Raw genomic sequence first — 13,666 nt, 5'->3', positions numbered from 1 at the left:
GAAAAGAACGACCGATCAAAAGTCGACGAATTTCACTTCATACAACTTCGAAGTACGCCTCATTTGATACGGTAATCATTACCTCCAAGACACTCGCGGTGACAGTCCTGATTATCATTTCTAATCCTTATGTTCAGATTTTTCTAATCAAACATCAACGAGACCAACAACTACAAAATAAGGTATCTCAATGATCTCATGCCAATTCCTTATTAAAAGCACGTCCAATCACAAGTCGACGAATTTCACTCGTCCCAGCCCCAATTTCGTACAGCTTCGCATCTCGAAGTATCCTCCCCGTCGGATAATCGTTAATGTATCCGTTACCTCCAAGACACTGTATCGCGTCGAGTGCGACCTGCGTCGCATTCTCGGCAGCATACAAAATAACAGCAGCGCAATCCTTGCTATTGAAATGCCCCCTATCCACGGCCCGAGCGACGGAATAAACGTACGCTCGCGTGGCACTCAAACGCGTGTACATGTCCGCCATTTTGGCTTGCATAAGTTGAAATTCGCCGATTTTCTGCCCGAATGCAGTTCGTTCGTGAACGTAGGGAAACGCCACGTCGATAGCTGCTTGCATGAGCCCTATTGGCCCGCCAGCCAAGACGAGTCGCTCCAAATCGAGACCACTCATTAAAATATATACGCCCTCATTTTCTTTTCCCATAAGATTCGATAGGGGAACTTTGCACTCGTCGAAAACTAATTCGCAAGTCCCAGATCCGCGTATGCCCAATTTATCGAGTTTTGGCGCCGTTGTGAACCCCTTCATGCCGCGTTCGACGAGAAAAGTACTAATTCCGCGCGCGTGCGCATCGGGATTCGTTTTCGCGTAAACGACGATCACGTCAGCATCCGGGCCGTTCGTTATCCAGAACTTGGATCCCGTAAGCGCGTAGAAGTCGCCTTCTCGACGCGCGATCGTTCGCATGGAAACGACGTCGGATCCGGCGCCCGATTCGCTCATCGCCAACGCGCCCACGTGATCCCCGCTCACCAATTTGGGAAGGTATTTCGCCTTCTGCGCTTCGTTACCGTTTCGCGCGATCTGATTCACGCATAGGTTAGAATGGGCGCCGTAGCTCAGTCCGACGGCTCCCGATGCGCGCGATATTTCCTCCATGACGATGCACTGCTCTGTGAAGCCGAGGCCCGCCCCTCCGTATTGTTCCGAAACCGTGACGCCGAGGAGACCCTGAGCGCCGAGCTTGCGCCAGAAATCGCGTAACGACGGGAAATCGTTCGTGCGATCGATTTCGGCGGCGACGGGCGCGAGTTCGGCGTCGCACAGGCGACGCGTCGTCTCGCGTAGAAGTCGCTGTTCGTCTGTGAGTCCGGCTATGTCGTCGTCGACTGGAACGAAAGAGGCCGCCGATCGGCGACTGGGAAGGCGTCGGGTAAGCGAGCATAGACGATTTCTCGGAAGAATTCGCACGAAAGCCATGATGTAATCTAGCATAACGCGCGTTTCGCTTCTGTGTGGAACCATAGATTCTCTTTTATTTGGCAAGAGGAAGGTACGATAAGAGAACGAGTACGGCAATTAGTGCCAGGGCGATGTTTACTAGCCAAAACATTGCTCCTCCTCCCCGCCTTTTCTTCGTGTGACCATGGCCTTTCGTTCTAAAGTATTCGACCACGCCTTCGAGACTATGATGCTCTGGCTTGTAGCCCAGTTCACGTTTCGCCTTATCGATGCTGAAATAGTGCGTAACGCCAGTTTTATACACCTGGGGGAAAATATAAATGTCGTTAATTAATTCGAGCTTTATTAAAAAATTAATACCTCTGCTCTAGTCAGTAATGGTTGAAAATTATATCCACATCGACTTAGGACGGCGTGTACCATTTCAGTTAGAAAGGCGAAAAAGTAGACTAGGTGCAATGGAAGCTTTATGGTAGGATATTTGAACCCGAGCCCCTCTATCTAAATGTATAGAAAAAATAACGTTTATTTAATTGAGTCAATCATCACCTAATTACCAGAGGACGAAAAAACTCAAAATTATTCACCGGACAGCCATCAGATATGAAGTAGGGCTGACCTCCCTAAGAGAAGATACTTCCATTCACACGTGCATCGCTATCTAAATCGGTTTCCTTACCACTGTAGAAGGGTTTTCGTCTAAAGCCTTAGCGGCCAGCACGTGCGCCTGTGCGAGATTATCCACGTGCACGAATTCGACGAGACTGTCGTCAGAGCCGTGGGTAAATGCAAACAGACCACGTTCGAGATTTCGCTAGAAATTCTATATTTAAACCGAGCTAACACATCTGAGTGCAGTGTAGTAGTATTCTCACAACAACGCGAGGTAAATGACGCCGTTCACCCTCGCCGTAAATTCCCGCCGGTCTTAGTGCACACGTATGCAAAACGAAGCCTACAGTGAAAGCAGACATGAGACGTTTAAACTTGCATTCGCCCCCCTTTGTTCGTACGACGCCCAGTTGTTCCGTTGGCTTTGAGCACCAATTTCTCAGCGATGCACTTCGTTCTTGAGTAATGATCTACGTGCTATAAGAAAAACAATAGAAATGTCTCGTTCTTATTGTAGTCTTGGATATACTTTCGAGTCTGGCACGTAGGGCAGACTTTCATTTCCATTGATAATCGGTTGTCCGCAGAATACGACATTAGTCGTGCTTGTATAAATGAGCGATTTGACTGAATTCTCTCTGCAAGCTACAGTAGAACATTCGTACTCAATAGGATTACATTACAGACTCCCCCCTCTCTTTGCATCAGTCATTTATTAATTAATTAATTTTTCTTTCATTTTACAGACGAGTCTCCACGCACCGTTTATGACGTTCACCGTTCCCTGCACATTGACCGCTTCAATGCGACGTCGATTCAGCTGAAAAATGAAAAAATTAGCCAGTGCAAGAAGCTCTCCCCCCCCCTCCCCCTCCCACCTGCTCGCGTCCCGACATTCCGTACGAAGCAACGAGAAAGACGTGATGGGCATGACTGCAGGCTTTTGCTACGTCCTCCTCGAGTGACACATCGCCCTAGAGGTAAAATGTAAGCGCGGTCCAGCTGCTACTGTGTCGTCGATTTGCCTCGATAAATTGAAACTTCGGGTTTAGGTCGTCGGGCTCTTTCACGTCGAATAATGTCACCGTTTCTCCGGTCTTGAGAAGAAGCAAGCCCAGGCGATAGCCGAGGTAACCACCGCCGCCGATAACCAGGTATTTCGAGTGGAGCATGACTTGGGCCATGACTTGGGAACTCTCTGGGAAACAGTCTAGCGCGCTAAAGACACCAGTTCATTTTCCCGCTCCCTTGCAGTCTCTCTCTTGTGCGCCCGCACGAATGCTCGAGCCGGGTGCAGTGAAAAAGAATCGCGAAGGGCTGCGTCACTGTGCCGCCAATTCGCTTTTTTTCTTCGCGATTCAGCGAGTCAAGCTGTTTTCCTTCTCGCTGTACTGTACGTCCAAAGGATGCGGACGTCGATTGGAACCGTGACGATGTTCTATTGAAAGCAAAAATGTCGACGTCGAATTCTACGTCTGTTTCATCGCCTTTCATTAGTGTACACTTACACGGACCGGAAATGAGAGCAAAGCGCACATCCGGTGCTACTAGTGAGAGCCAGGTTAAGATGAAGACATAGGAAGAGACGAAGAAAGCTAGGATAAGGACGCGGAGGTCGGCTAGGAGGCTTGAAGTTGGCTGGGGGCCTAACAGGGGAAAAAAATGACGCCACTCTCGTTCGACTAATAGTGTCAGTGAAGTGTCGTGCATCATTTGGACCGAATCCGGGGACGACACCTGGCACTTTTCTCATGGAGTCAGCATCGAAACTTTCTAGTGAGCGCGCGGACAAACCCGTTCAAGCTAAGAAAGAGAGCATTTCGCTCAACGCCCTATGGGAGTCGATCTCCAAAGCGACTGCATTTGGATTGCCGAGACTGACGATCAGACGAAATCTTCGACGCGTCACGGCCTCCAGCAGTAGCAGTATCGACGAAGAAGAAAACATCGATAGGTTAGGATACCGTATATATCTAGTAGAGCGATCGCAAACTGTGACGTCGCAATTCAGAGCAAAGCAGTTGGATGACGATGGCTACTTCGAAAGATTGACGCGGTCCGCCCAACGGGCGACGAAGATTCGGGTACGCGGATGTGGGACGATCGCGGATAGCCAACAACTGGAAATGTCGCCGAATTCGTTTAGCTGTTTAGGCGGAGCGATTCCAGTCACATATCTCTAACAACTCTCGCCGCTTGTCCCATGATTCGTCCTGTTACGGGCGACGAGGTGAGCTGGGTACATATAACGTCTAGCGCTGCTTCGATTCTATTGGCGCGTGCAGCTCAAACGAATGTACCTTCTTCTTCTTCGAACAATCGAGTTTTGGCTCGACGTGCGAGCAACAGCTTTGCCGGCTCGAAAGGAGCAATCCTACGTTTACATAAAGGAGGTGAGTGTGCGAGGAAGACATTAGAATTAATTAATGGGGCATTCGACAGGTTTTCAATGTGAAAGAAGAGCAGCACGTGAAGTGGTTGTCGTGGGTTAGGAGCAATTATAAGGTGAATTATTCGACGAGACATTTAGGTATCGATGGACCATAGCGGATTTAGGCTCCTCAGCAATCCGTGCACGTTGCAGTTCTCGAAGGAAGAAACCTTCCTTCGAGAGATGTCAATGGTACGTGATAGAGATGGTCACATAGTTTGCCTCTTGGTTTGTTCGTATATAGGGCTCAGCGATCCTTACTGTGTCATGGGAGTTATTCCGTTAAAAGCCGGCGTTCTGGAGGGAAAACGAAAAGTCAAGAAAATGAAGCGTCGGAGATCGTCTGGTCACGAGGAAATTCAGGAAATTCATCCGACGACGTCAATCGTTCGAAACACCGTTAATCCGAAATGGAACGAAGAGTTTACAATGTAATTGCGCACGTGCGTAACGATTCGATTGACGTTGTTAATTTTTTATTAAAGAGACATTCGCGACGCGGGAAAAGATTGTCTCCAGATCGACATCTGGTTTGTGAACAGATGCACGAAGGCATAAATACTTAAACGCGGCTTCTTTTCTCCAGGGACTACGATCAAGACGATTCGTTTCTCGGCGCTGTCGGAGAAGTGAGCAAAGTGCGCGGAATCGCCGGACTGCGGAGGTGAGAGTGACTCGAGTTTTTTAAATTAATTAACCTTGCGATGTCAAAACGGTCTCTCGCAGCTTCTTTGGTCAGATCGGTCATCGAATGGTGCACGCAGCGGAGGATCAATTCATGGGAAGGGTTCTAATACCACTTAGTGTATAGGCTAAAGAGTAGAGGGGAGATCGATAGAGACGCTTCATGTATAATCTCTGCAGACCGTTCCTGATAGTGGCTTTGAAAAGTGGTTCAATGTAAAGTCTCGCAGAGGACGAGAGAAGGGCGGCGAAATTTGCCTTCGCGTACAACTGACGACCAGCAATAGTGCCTCGGTTAGCTCAGACGATAAATGACGGTTTTGTTTTTCCTTGTGAGTTGCTTTATGGTACTGTAGGAAAATTCGCTATCAGATAAAGATTTTCGTCATCATTGGCGAATCGTGCGACAGTTCGTTCGACACGAAGTGTGCAACAGCGCGCGGGGAGGATGGAACGGTCGCCTCCATCAAACGGCTCTCTGTCTACTTCGCCAACACGTAATACAGACGAGCGTGACTGATCTCAAGGAAGCGATTATGTATGTGTACGATTTGCGGAGTGCGCTCTAGATCTTGTCGGTTTTAGTTCCTGGCTTGTCGTGGAGGAATTCAACGAGAAGTGCGGCGTCCAATACGGTCACATTTTCGAGGTGTTGAGACACATCGAAGAACAGTGGAATGCGCGTTTGAAATTGGAGAAAAATCCCTTTGATGAACTGACGCAAATCCAAGTACGGTTGTATAAATCGTGTACGACGATTCATGTCGCGGGGTATTTTTTTGTTGCAGGTGGAGACGTTTTTTGATTCCCTGCAATCCTATCACGATTGGGCTCAAAATATTTTGATTAAAATCAGAAACGTTTTTCCGTCGGCCAAACCGGAACGTTCTACGATCCTTGTTCAGTTCTTGCAGTAAGAAATCTGGAAGAGCATTTTTACGATTAATAGAAAAATTAGATGCCTCTCCAAATCTTTTGACGTGGCAAGGGTTAGAGAGAGCCCCAGAGGCGACTTTCGAAAATTCGTGACGTCTGCCGTTTCAGTAACGCCAATAATCTTTTTTACTAATGACATTCGCAATTATCTAATTGTGCAGGAGTCTGCACGTTTCTGGTTTCATCAACTAGGCACCGTTCTTTCTCCAGCCACTTCCGTACGCAGAGCCTTATATTGCTATATCGTTATTAATAAACATGGTCTCTGTTAGTGTGAACTACAGAATATTTTGGCGTGCGTTGAAATTGCTTTCAATTCCGTTGCGGAACTTTTCAGCGCTCGCGACTTCTACGACGAACTTTTTCTCGGGTAAACGTTCAAAATGCCTCGCGATTATATTTCTAAACCGTCCGCGCTTTTAGAATCGATATCGAGTACTTTCAAATCACGTTTCGAATTGTCGACATTGAAGTAAACTCAAACGAAATTTCATATTTTTGGTTTTTTAATTCGATTAAGTTATGCTCGACTGTTCGTCCGCATATCGCCGAAGTCCAAAAGCAGCTCGTTTCGGTGTCGAGCGACCGTGGTACCGACGAGTGCAACCGAATGGCAACAGCTTCGTACGAGCTATTTCTTTATCTGCGAAAAGCCCTCGAATTGAAAACCTATTTACCCGCGAGGCACTTGAAATCTCACATTTACAGATAGTTCAGAACAGACATATTTTTCTTTAGTGTCACCGACGTCGAGCTTTTTCATATGCACGAATGGTTTGAAGATCTTGTTCCTCATTGGATTGAACTGTCCTACCGAGAAGCTCTACGTCGAATTGATACATCGTTGAAATTAGACTGCGTAAGACTCGGTTGAATGGTGCCTGGATCATTTCATTGCGTTTTGGTTCAAGAATATGGTTGGTGGAGACTCCACAAAACAGCTATGTTCTGCTCCTGACATAATTTGGCTCATTTCACAGGCAGTCAAAATATAACTTACTGTCTCTGCAAAGAAATTGATTGTCTTTATTATCTGTAGATGATTGTCACGTGGAAGGGAATTAATTGGCCCGATCCTTTCGTGGCAGAACGCTTCTTTGTGTTTCTCTGCGAAGTACAGTACTAAAATAAATTAAATTAAGAGTTTCATAGGTTCATGCCTCTCAATAGCGAATTTGTGCAACCGTCGAATACTTCGCCGATTGCATGAAACGGCGAAGTCTTTGGGAGAAGAAATCACATTTCTTTTGCATGGAGCCATTTATTGTAAAGAAGCAAGTGGGTATGGAAACGAAGAGATTGACATACCTTTTGAGTTTCTTTATAGCTGTGTGTCCTTTTGAACGACGTGGTCTATGTGAGGAATAACCTGCTATCTATGCCCAAAAAGTTGAACTGGGACAGAGAATTTGCATCCGAAGACAGCGCAAGCAAATCCGCTTTGCTCGAATTGTTTAGCGCAACCGGAGAGGACGCGGAGAATTCCATTATCGCAGAAATTGCTGAAAAGGTCTAATTAGTAGAACATAATAACATCGATGTGTTTTCTAAATAACGGCTTCAAGATGCGCAAGGACATTGCACATTATTCCGAGAAACTAGTCAAAGACCTGGTCGAAGTTGAGCTAGTTGATGTGAGTATTTACCGTATGATTATCGTTTAGCAATTATAAGATGAAGGGTTTTTGTTTTGCACTTAGTCGATCAAGCCTTTGATGTCATACTTGGAAACGAATTTATCGTCTCTGAACAATTGGCTCCTGGATTGTCCATTCATGAAGTGCGTTTAGAGTCGAAACATTTGAATTCAGCGACGGCGCGGTTTGTAGAATTTTGAAGCTGACCTACGAGAACTGCATCGGCACGTTATATCACCTTGTGAAAGACAGATACAACGTAAGATTCTAAATGCAAAATGTCGTTGATCTTCGAGGCTTTTTTCCAGCTTGATGAGATCGCATATAAGCGTCTCACCAAAGCAGCCGAGGTCAGCAGAAAAAATCGTGACTTGCTAGATCACTCCAAAAATGTGATAAATTAATTGAAAAATTCCTTGTTTTAGACTATCGTGGCGTTTTTTGTGGCTGACGGTGACGGCTTGGACCATGATTCGGTCGATACGGAGATAACAAAGGTGACAACTCCATCATATACACTGAGATTTTAGCGCAAAAGAAACCGATATGCAGCTCTTGTTTAGATGTGTTCAACTGCGACGACGAAGCACGGCAATATTGATTTCTCACTATTTGTCCAAGCTGAAAAGCGAAGAGACAGTAAGTTGGAACATCCAAAGAGTCCGGACTTAATTAAAAATTTCAGAAGCGGTGCCATCGCGGTTACTTGTCTGTTCAAATTGGCTACGTCGAGACTAAAGGAATTTACGTCAAAGTTCTCCACTGCAGGAACATGCCCTCTTCTCATCGTTCTGGTCTGCTGAGCTCCAGTGTAACCGATTATTTTGTCTTTGAATGTTTTTCGCCCAGCCAATCCGTACGTCACCCTGGAACCGTTTCCAGCCAGCGCCTTCGCTTCGACGGCAAGCTGTCAGCGCACGAAAATTCAAAAAGACACTCAGGCGCCTATTTTCGACGAAACCTTTCACTTGTACGTGAACATCTCGTGAACTTTCACCCAAAACTGTTTCTGATTTTGCTTTATATAGTGAGATGGCAGGAAACGCAGCGGACAAGAAACGGTGCCGCGGTGCCATCGTCTTTTCGGTTTTGAACTGGAGTCGTTTTTGCGACGACTCCCTCGACGGCGAGGGAATCGAATGCCTGTCGGACGTTCCGCTCGCAGCAAGCGAAAGCGACGTCGACGGACTACCGATAAGAACGTTGTCATTGACGTTGCCGGGCGAGCCGAGCGGAGAAGCGTTTCGAATTCTGCGTCATAGACGAAGCGAAGAAGCGCATCGGTTTGTCGAGGAAAGGCAGAGAGTCGCGCGTTTATCCAAGAAAGCGCAAACGTAGCAGGCGAGTGCAAAATGGGCTAAGTACTAGTGTGTAACACCGTGAGACATCTCAAGACTAAATGCTGCGTACAAACGTCACTGTCTCACGGTACGGTAAGTTCTAGTCTAGACGATCGACCCCTACAACGTAATTAGAAGCGTCCCCCCCTCCTTCAGCCAAAGCGCGTAGATTTTAGAAAGAAGACCGCCTGATTGCTGTAGTGTGACTGCTCCCCATCAGACAATAGTCGAAGATTTCACTTTCGTTGTACAGTCCGCCGGAGAGGAATAAATTTTTTCGCTTTATTGGGCTGTATTGCCGTGGATCGGCAACCGCACTTACAGGAACACGTACTCGTCGGCGGCGTCGACTGACGCCGCTGAAAAAGCCCTCAGCGCCTCCGACAAGCAGCACGATCATTGCGGAAGCGCGGTGTCATGGCAAATATTTAGGTAGCGAGTGCGAGTGGCGCACGCTTTGAACCAATTACTATGTATTTTGCTAGATGAGATGACGGCGGACGAAAACGATGCCGCGGCACCTGCATTGACATTAATTGCCGCGAGGGCGAGCCGAGCGGCGTTTCGAACACTATAGCAGGAGAGTGCAAAATTGCATGGCTCTTCTAATGTGCAACACCACGAGACATTTCGACGAACAGACGGCAGCCACATCAACACTTCAAACATCAATACACTGTCACGCGGTAAGTCCTCGGCCGGGCTTAATTCAGAGCTTCGTTTAGTCTAGACAGACGACGACCCCACAACGTGCAATTAATTACTTAAAAGCTACCACCGTACGCACCCTCCTTCAGCCAAAGCGCGCAGATTTTGGAAAGAAGACGGCCGGATTGCTGTAGTCTGACTGTCTCCCCAGCAGACAATAGTCAAAGACTTCAGTTTCGTTGTGCAAGCCGGTCTTCACGCCAGAGAATAGATTCTCTCGCTTTATTGGGCTGTATTGCCTGGGACGTGAATTCGGGTCCATACCGCGTCGGCGCCCAGTGAGGCCGAAAAATCCCTCGGCGTCTCCGACAAGCAGGAAAATCAATGCAAGAGCAGCGAAGCGCGGTGTCATGGTAGCGAGCGGCACGCACAATGACAAGAATTCAAGTTGCATCCGGCTACATAAGCACGCTTTGAACCAATTATACTACGACCCGCCTACCAGCCTAATTGCAGCACGTTTCTATCTCGCTGCAGTTTCTTGAAACCCTGAATTTAAAAGGTCACAAAAAGATATCATGAAGCAATAAAAGTTGCCGAGGACGTGATGCTTGTAACATTGTGTTAGATGTCAGTTCAGTTGGGATAGTGATACCCCGACACCTACATGGAAAGAATTTGTCGTCTCACTCGCAAGTGCACCGGCTACTTCGGTACGCTGTTGAATAAGAAGCTTTTATCTACCGGCGCCTTCGAATGACTCTACATGCCCGTATGTCCGGGTAGGGTAAACGGCTTTTCAAGGAAAATCGAGGAAAAACCGATTACCCTACAATATACGGGCCACAACATACTCTACAAGACGTACGGAGTACGGTAAAACCAGCAAAGTACACGTGTTGCTCTTTCGTTGACCATTATAAACAGAGAGAAATACAAAATAGAAAGAGCATAGAAAAAGGCGAAAAAAACATCGGCAGAGACGACTGAACGTCTCTTAGTGAATCACTACCGTTTGGCATTGAGACGGCGCCGTAGCGGGAAAGACGATTTGCTGCTTGCCAAAATCCGCTTCAACGTAATACTCGAAATCGTGCAATTGCCGAGGCAGAACGACGCGATAGACGCCTCGACCTTGGGTCACCAAAGAAGCAGGAAAAGGAGAAAACTGCACACAAAAAAAGTAACCCTCATCCTTTACGAAAACAAATAATCAATTTACCTCTTTTGAGCCAATTGGAGTCAAGTAGAGAACGACGGAGTGAGGCGGTTGAGAACTCATCGCGATAATTTTAATTGTGAGCTGCTCGTCTTCTCCGACCGTCGTTCGAACAGTAGGAACAAAGACTCGAGGCGGCGCAACATAATTGCTCGTCGGCATAGCCTCAGACGGCAAAGGACGACCCAATAAGTTCTCCACAACTTCACCAGACGCATTCAAAAGACCTAAATAACGGGGTCAAATTTAATTAATTAATAAGCAAATGGTCGTAAATACCCGGCCCAGAGTGAAGCATCAAATTGGCAAACGTGCCCATTTCTCCGGCACTGCTCACCATTTGAAGCAAGTGAGCCATCATATCGGTTACGTTTTGTATGAGCGATATTCGGAGAGGAAGACAAACGTTTTCAGCAATCTGTCTCCGTTTCTCCATATCCGTTTCGTTCATAGCAGCGCTGACGGCCTCGCTCAGAAGCCCCCAGTTGCATTCGCTCATCGCAATGGCTCTCATGTATCTAAAAATGTCAATCGCGCACGTGAGAAAATTTTCAATTTCGATACTCGCCTGAAGCTGTGAAGCCAATACATGAGCCGATTCGTATTCGCAGGGCCTTGGACGGACTCTCGCAGCGCCTGCAGTTCGTCCAGAAACGCGTACTTCGAAGACCAGTCGCAGAAGCTGGTGTCCGGACTCAGGGAACCCGGACCGCCTTGAACCTATAAAGAAAACATTGTCTTCGTCATGAAAAGAATTTTTGGTTTTATCTTACGTGTTCCGATTTGCTGCCCCAGTTCACAGGTCTTGGAAGGCGAAAGGATTCGACGCTTTTAAATATGGCAGCAGCCGTCTGCGAAATTTCCGGGCCGAATTCGGACTCCGCCCAGTCGTGCCAAAATTTATCCGACGTGTACCCGGGCGTGAGAAGAGACGCCGTCATCGCGTCGAGTTGGGGACCGATTTCGCGCGTTCGCCAGTGAATGCCCAAGACCCCATCCGCTTTGTATTGCAGGGCGAGATTCACGTGCTCCAACGTACGATTGACCCACAACTGCGGAGCAGTTAAGCCTATAAAAAGGAGGAGTGATTTTAACGTACATGTATCATTGGTATATGTCATTTCGTCACTCGTTACCTGGATCGTCTTCAAGCCAGGGAATAATCCACTTTGAGTGCTTGATGTCCTTAAAGGCCGGGTCTGGCGGTTCCATACCGACAGAGGCGTCGAGGGACGATACATATGCCCAGTTGGCGGGAAGAATGCTATCGATGTAGGTGCGGTTGTTTTTAGGTCCAGGCGTCCAGCCGCACGTGGCGAGCTGAAAGGACGGTTTCACGCTGCTGTATGCCGACTCCATTGCCATAATATCATTTGTCACTTCAGAGACCTTGAATAGAGACTACATATAAATTATATTATGTACATGTATATTAGGTACCTGTGCACTTCCACTTAGCCATTCTTCAGGCATCCACAGCCAATAATAGTCAACCGGATAGGCCTTCTGTACTCTAGAACAGTGACCATCGCTATTGACATCAGTCATTCAAATAACATTTTTTACCTGGTAAATATTCCTTCATAAAATTCAACGGCCCGTCCCGTTGTATTGACGGCGTACCAATCAGACAACGGCGCCTGATTTCCGACAGCCGTTTTAATTCCAAGCGCTCGCGCGTAGGCAACCACTTCGCCCCAGAACGCGCCAGCGCGATTCAATACCATCAGATTTTCCTCGTCGGTCATTGGCTGGGGACAAGCTCCCGCCTGCACTTCCGATCCATAACACTCCGACTGAAAATTTTTTTTAAAAATGCAATTTAGACTCTATACTTACTTCAAACATGAGATGACCACCGAACTTGAAATCTGACGTATTTCCCGCCGTGTAACCCCAATAGTTGCCACGCAACGTGCTAGCGTACGCCGATTTATATCCCGTCTTGACGGTGCCGTCGTCGTTGACGTCCTCCTTGGGACCCACCCACACAGTCGGCTCGCAATAATCGACGGTTTTGCAATAGGTGTGAAATCCGATGAAATTCAACGTCATCTTTTCCATCTGCGTCAAAATCGCCTTGAAGTCGTCCAACGTCCACCAATCGACCCCATCGGGAAAGTCGTGAAACGGCTGGAGACCGCGCACGGAGAAGAGCGGATCGACGACGACGTCGACGTCGGCGAAGAGGCGATTTCCCGTCGGGGCGGGGGCGGGGCGACGATCGGGAACGGTGTCCCCGTGAAGGGAGAAGCGCACGCCGAGTCGTTCGGCTAAGCGATAGGCGCACTGGAGAGGAGAACGAGGCCGATTTCCCGCGCAGACGACGACGTTGGATACGTTGGGGCAGGCAAGTTTTTGCAGGGCGACGTCGCCGGCGCCGTACGAGCGGATGACGAGTCGTTCTGCGTCGTTCGCTTCGTCGAGTTTTGTCGAGAGGCCCGTTGCGTTCGATACGACGCCGTGCGGCGATGCGAGGTAGATGATTTCGTCGTCGGCGGCTTTGCAGAGCGACGGTTGCCAGGGAGAGGCGGGGTCTGGACCGTGGACGGTTGCGAGGACGCCTCGAGCGGCGTAGACGTATCGGCGAATTTCCTTTGCTGCTGTTTTTCCGATTTGCGTTTCGTGGACGACGTGGACCGACGCTGTCGCGCCAGCGACGAGAAGAAAGAGCAGTTGCAACGTTGAGGCGACGAGAAGCCAACGAAACATTCCGATGTTGCGCTA

General features: G+C 48.0%; 4 protein-coding genes and 1 long non-coding RNA gene across 13 annotated transcripts; 1 reads left to right on the top strand and 4 right to left on the bottom strand.

Moving 5' to 3' along the window:
- Nucleotides 1-111: 111 nt before the first annotated feature.
- On the bottom strand, nt 112-1,481 carry LOC136183862 (isovaleryl-CoA dehydrogenase, mitochondrial-like). Its single transcript, XM_065970674.1, has one exon. It carries the CDS (start codon nt 1,463-1,465, stop codon nt 197-199), a length of 1,269 nt encoding a protein of 422 aa, XP_065826746.1. The 5' UTR covers nt 1,466-1,481; the 3' UTR covers nt 112-196.
- Nucleotides 860-9,357, top strand: LOC136183860 (BAI1-associated protein 3-like). Of its 9 annotated transcripts, none has more exons than XM_065970669.1 (38): nt 860-1,015; nt 1,070-1,403; nt 1,463-1,523; nt 2,791-3,024; nt 3,097-3,198; nt 3,299-3,998; nt 4,056-4,128; nt 4,191-4,274; nt 4,330-4,437; nt 4,487-4,549; nt 4,601-4,667; nt 4,720-4,906; nt 4,961-5,005; nt 5,062-5,139; nt 5,202-5,280; nt 5,340-5,453; nt 5,516-5,697; nt 5,745-5,889; nt 5,948-6,072; nt 6,118-6,202; nt 6,257-6,313; nt 6,368-6,465; nt 6,519-6,567; nt 6,616-6,779; nt 6,834-6,954; nt 7,007-7,078; nt 7,135-7,209; nt 7,266-7,373; nt 7,423-7,605; nt 7,661-7,729; nt 7,796-7,875; nt 7,925-7,991; nt 8,041-8,082; nt 8,158-8,229; nt 8,285-8,371; nt 8,418-8,526; nt 8,582-8,702; nt 8,761-9,357. In XM_065970669.1, the coding sequence occupies exons 6-38, from the start codon at nt 3,796-3,798 to the stop codon at nt 9,068-9,070; spliced, it is 3,522 nt and encodes a 1,173-aa protein (XP_065826741.1). In that variant the 5' UTR covers nt 860-1,015; nt 1,070-1,403; nt 1,463-1,523; nt 2,791-3,024; nt 3,097-3,198; nt 3,299-3,795; the 3' UTR covers nt 9,071-9,357. The 9 variants fall into 9 exon arrangements, 8 of the variants coding, with proteins under 8 accessions (XP_065826741.1, XP_065826739.1, XP_065826742.1 ...); XM_065970667.1 differs by having other exon boundaries at nt 3,254-3,998; XM_065970670.1 differs by having other exon boundaries at nt 3,097-3,998; nt 7,007-7,075.
- LOC136183863 (short-chain dehydrogenase/reductase family 42E member 1-like) lies at nt 1,491-3,454 on the bottom strand. Its single transcript, XM_065970675.1, has 10 exons — nt 3,070-3,454; nt 2,923-3,018; nt 2,807-2,864; nt 2,574-2,689; nt 2,446-2,521; nt 2,308-2,387; nt 2,112-2,246; nt 1,990-2,055; nt 1,793-1,933; nt 1,491-1,736 (listed from the first exon to the last, which is right to left on the bottom strand). The coding sequence occupies exons 1-10, from the start codon at nt 3,226-3,228 to the stop codon at nt 1,506-1,508; spliced, it is 1,158 nt and encodes a 385-aa protein (XP_065826747.1). The 5' UTR covers nt 3,229-3,454; the 3' UTR covers nt 1,491-1,505.
- A 300-nt stretch (nt 9,358-9,657) lies between the features above and the next one.
- Nucleotides 9,658-10,141, bottom strand: LOC136183868 (uncharacterized). The gene is made up of 2 exons (XR_010669254.1): nt 9,860-10,141; nt 9,658-9,798 (listed from the first exon to the last, which is right to left on the bottom strand). It is a non-coding gene; the product is annotated as an uncharacterized lncRNA (long non-coding RNA).
- Nucleotides 10,142-10,608: 467 nt separating this feature from the next.
- On the bottom strand, nt 10,609-13,658 carry LOC136183861 (uncharacterized). The gene is made up of 9 exons (XM_065970673.1): nt 12,779-13,658; nt 12,506-12,735; nt 12,380-12,452; nt 12,076-12,328; nt 11,713-12,008; nt 11,508-11,659; nt 11,219-11,457; nt 10,943-11,166; nt 10,609-10,888 (listed from the first exon to the last, which is right to left on the bottom strand). Exons 1-9 carry the CDS (start codon nt 13,649-13,651, stop codon nt 10,718-10,720), a joined length of 2,511 nt encoding a protein of 836 aa, XP_065826745.1. The 5' UTR covers nt 13,652-13,658; the 3' UTR covers nt 10,609-10,717.
- Between the last annotated feature and the right edge of the window lie 8 nt (nt 13,659-13,666).

Source organism: Oscarella lobularis, chromosome 2, assembly GCF_947507565.1.
Source record: "Oscarella lobularis chromosome 2, ooOscLobu1.1, whole genome shotgun sequence".
Taxonomy (NCBI): Eukaryota; Metazoa; Porifera; class Homoscleromorpha; order Homosclerophorida; family Oscarellidae; genus Oscarella; species Oscarella lobularis.
This window is presented reverse-complemented; position numbering and strand designations above follow the sequence as displayed.

What these genes read in the sequence shown, in the direction of transcription:
- LOC136183862 (XM_065970674.1), bottom strand. Translation starts at nt 1,465, where the DNA reads ATGCTAGATTACATCATGGCTTTCGTGCGAATTCTTCCGAGAAATCGT.
- LOC136183863 (XM_065970675.1), bottom strand. Translation starts at nt 3,228, where the DNA reads ATGGCCCAAGTCATGCTCCACTCGAAATACCTGGTTATCGGCGGCGGT. An exon ending in GTCATTTACCTCGCGTTGTT is followed by an intron (nt 2,247 to 2,307) that starts GTGAGAATACTA and finishes TAGAATTTCTAG; the next exon opens with CGAAATCTCGAACGTGGTCT. An exon ending in CATTACTGACTAGAGCAGAG is followed by an intron (nt 1,737 to 1,792) that starts GTATTAATTTTT and finishes ATTTTCCCCCAG; the next exon opens with GTGTATAAAACTGGCGTTAC.
- LOC136183860 (XM_065970665.1), top strand. Translation starts at nt 3,796, where the DNA reads ATGGAGTCAGCATCGAAACTTTCTAGTGAGCGCGCGGACAAACCCGTT. An exon ending in CCTACGTTTACATAAAGGAG is followed by an intron (nt 4,438 to 4,486) that starts GTGAGTGTGCGA and finishes GGCATTCGACAG; the next exon opens with GTTTTCAATGTGAAAGAAGA. An exon ending in TGTCTCCAGATCGACATCTG is followed by an intron (nt 5,006 to 5,061) that starts GTTTGTGAACAG and finishes TCTTTTCTCCAG; the next exon opens with GGACTACGATCAAGACGATT.
- LOC136183861 (XM_065970673.1), bottom strand. Translation starts at nt 13,651, where the DNA reads ATGTTTCGTTGGCTTCTCGTCGCCTCAACGTTGCAACTGCTCTTTCTT. An exon ending in TATGAAGGAATATTTACCAG is followed by an intron (nt 12,453 to 12,505) that starts GTAAAAAATGTT and finishes TCACTGTTCTAG; the next exon opens with AGTACAGAAGGCCTATCCGG. An exon ending in GATGCTTCACTCTGGGCCGG is followed by an intron (nt 11,167 to 11,218) that starts GTATTTACGACC and finishes CCCGTTATTTAG; the next exon opens with GTCTTTTGAATGCGTCTGGT.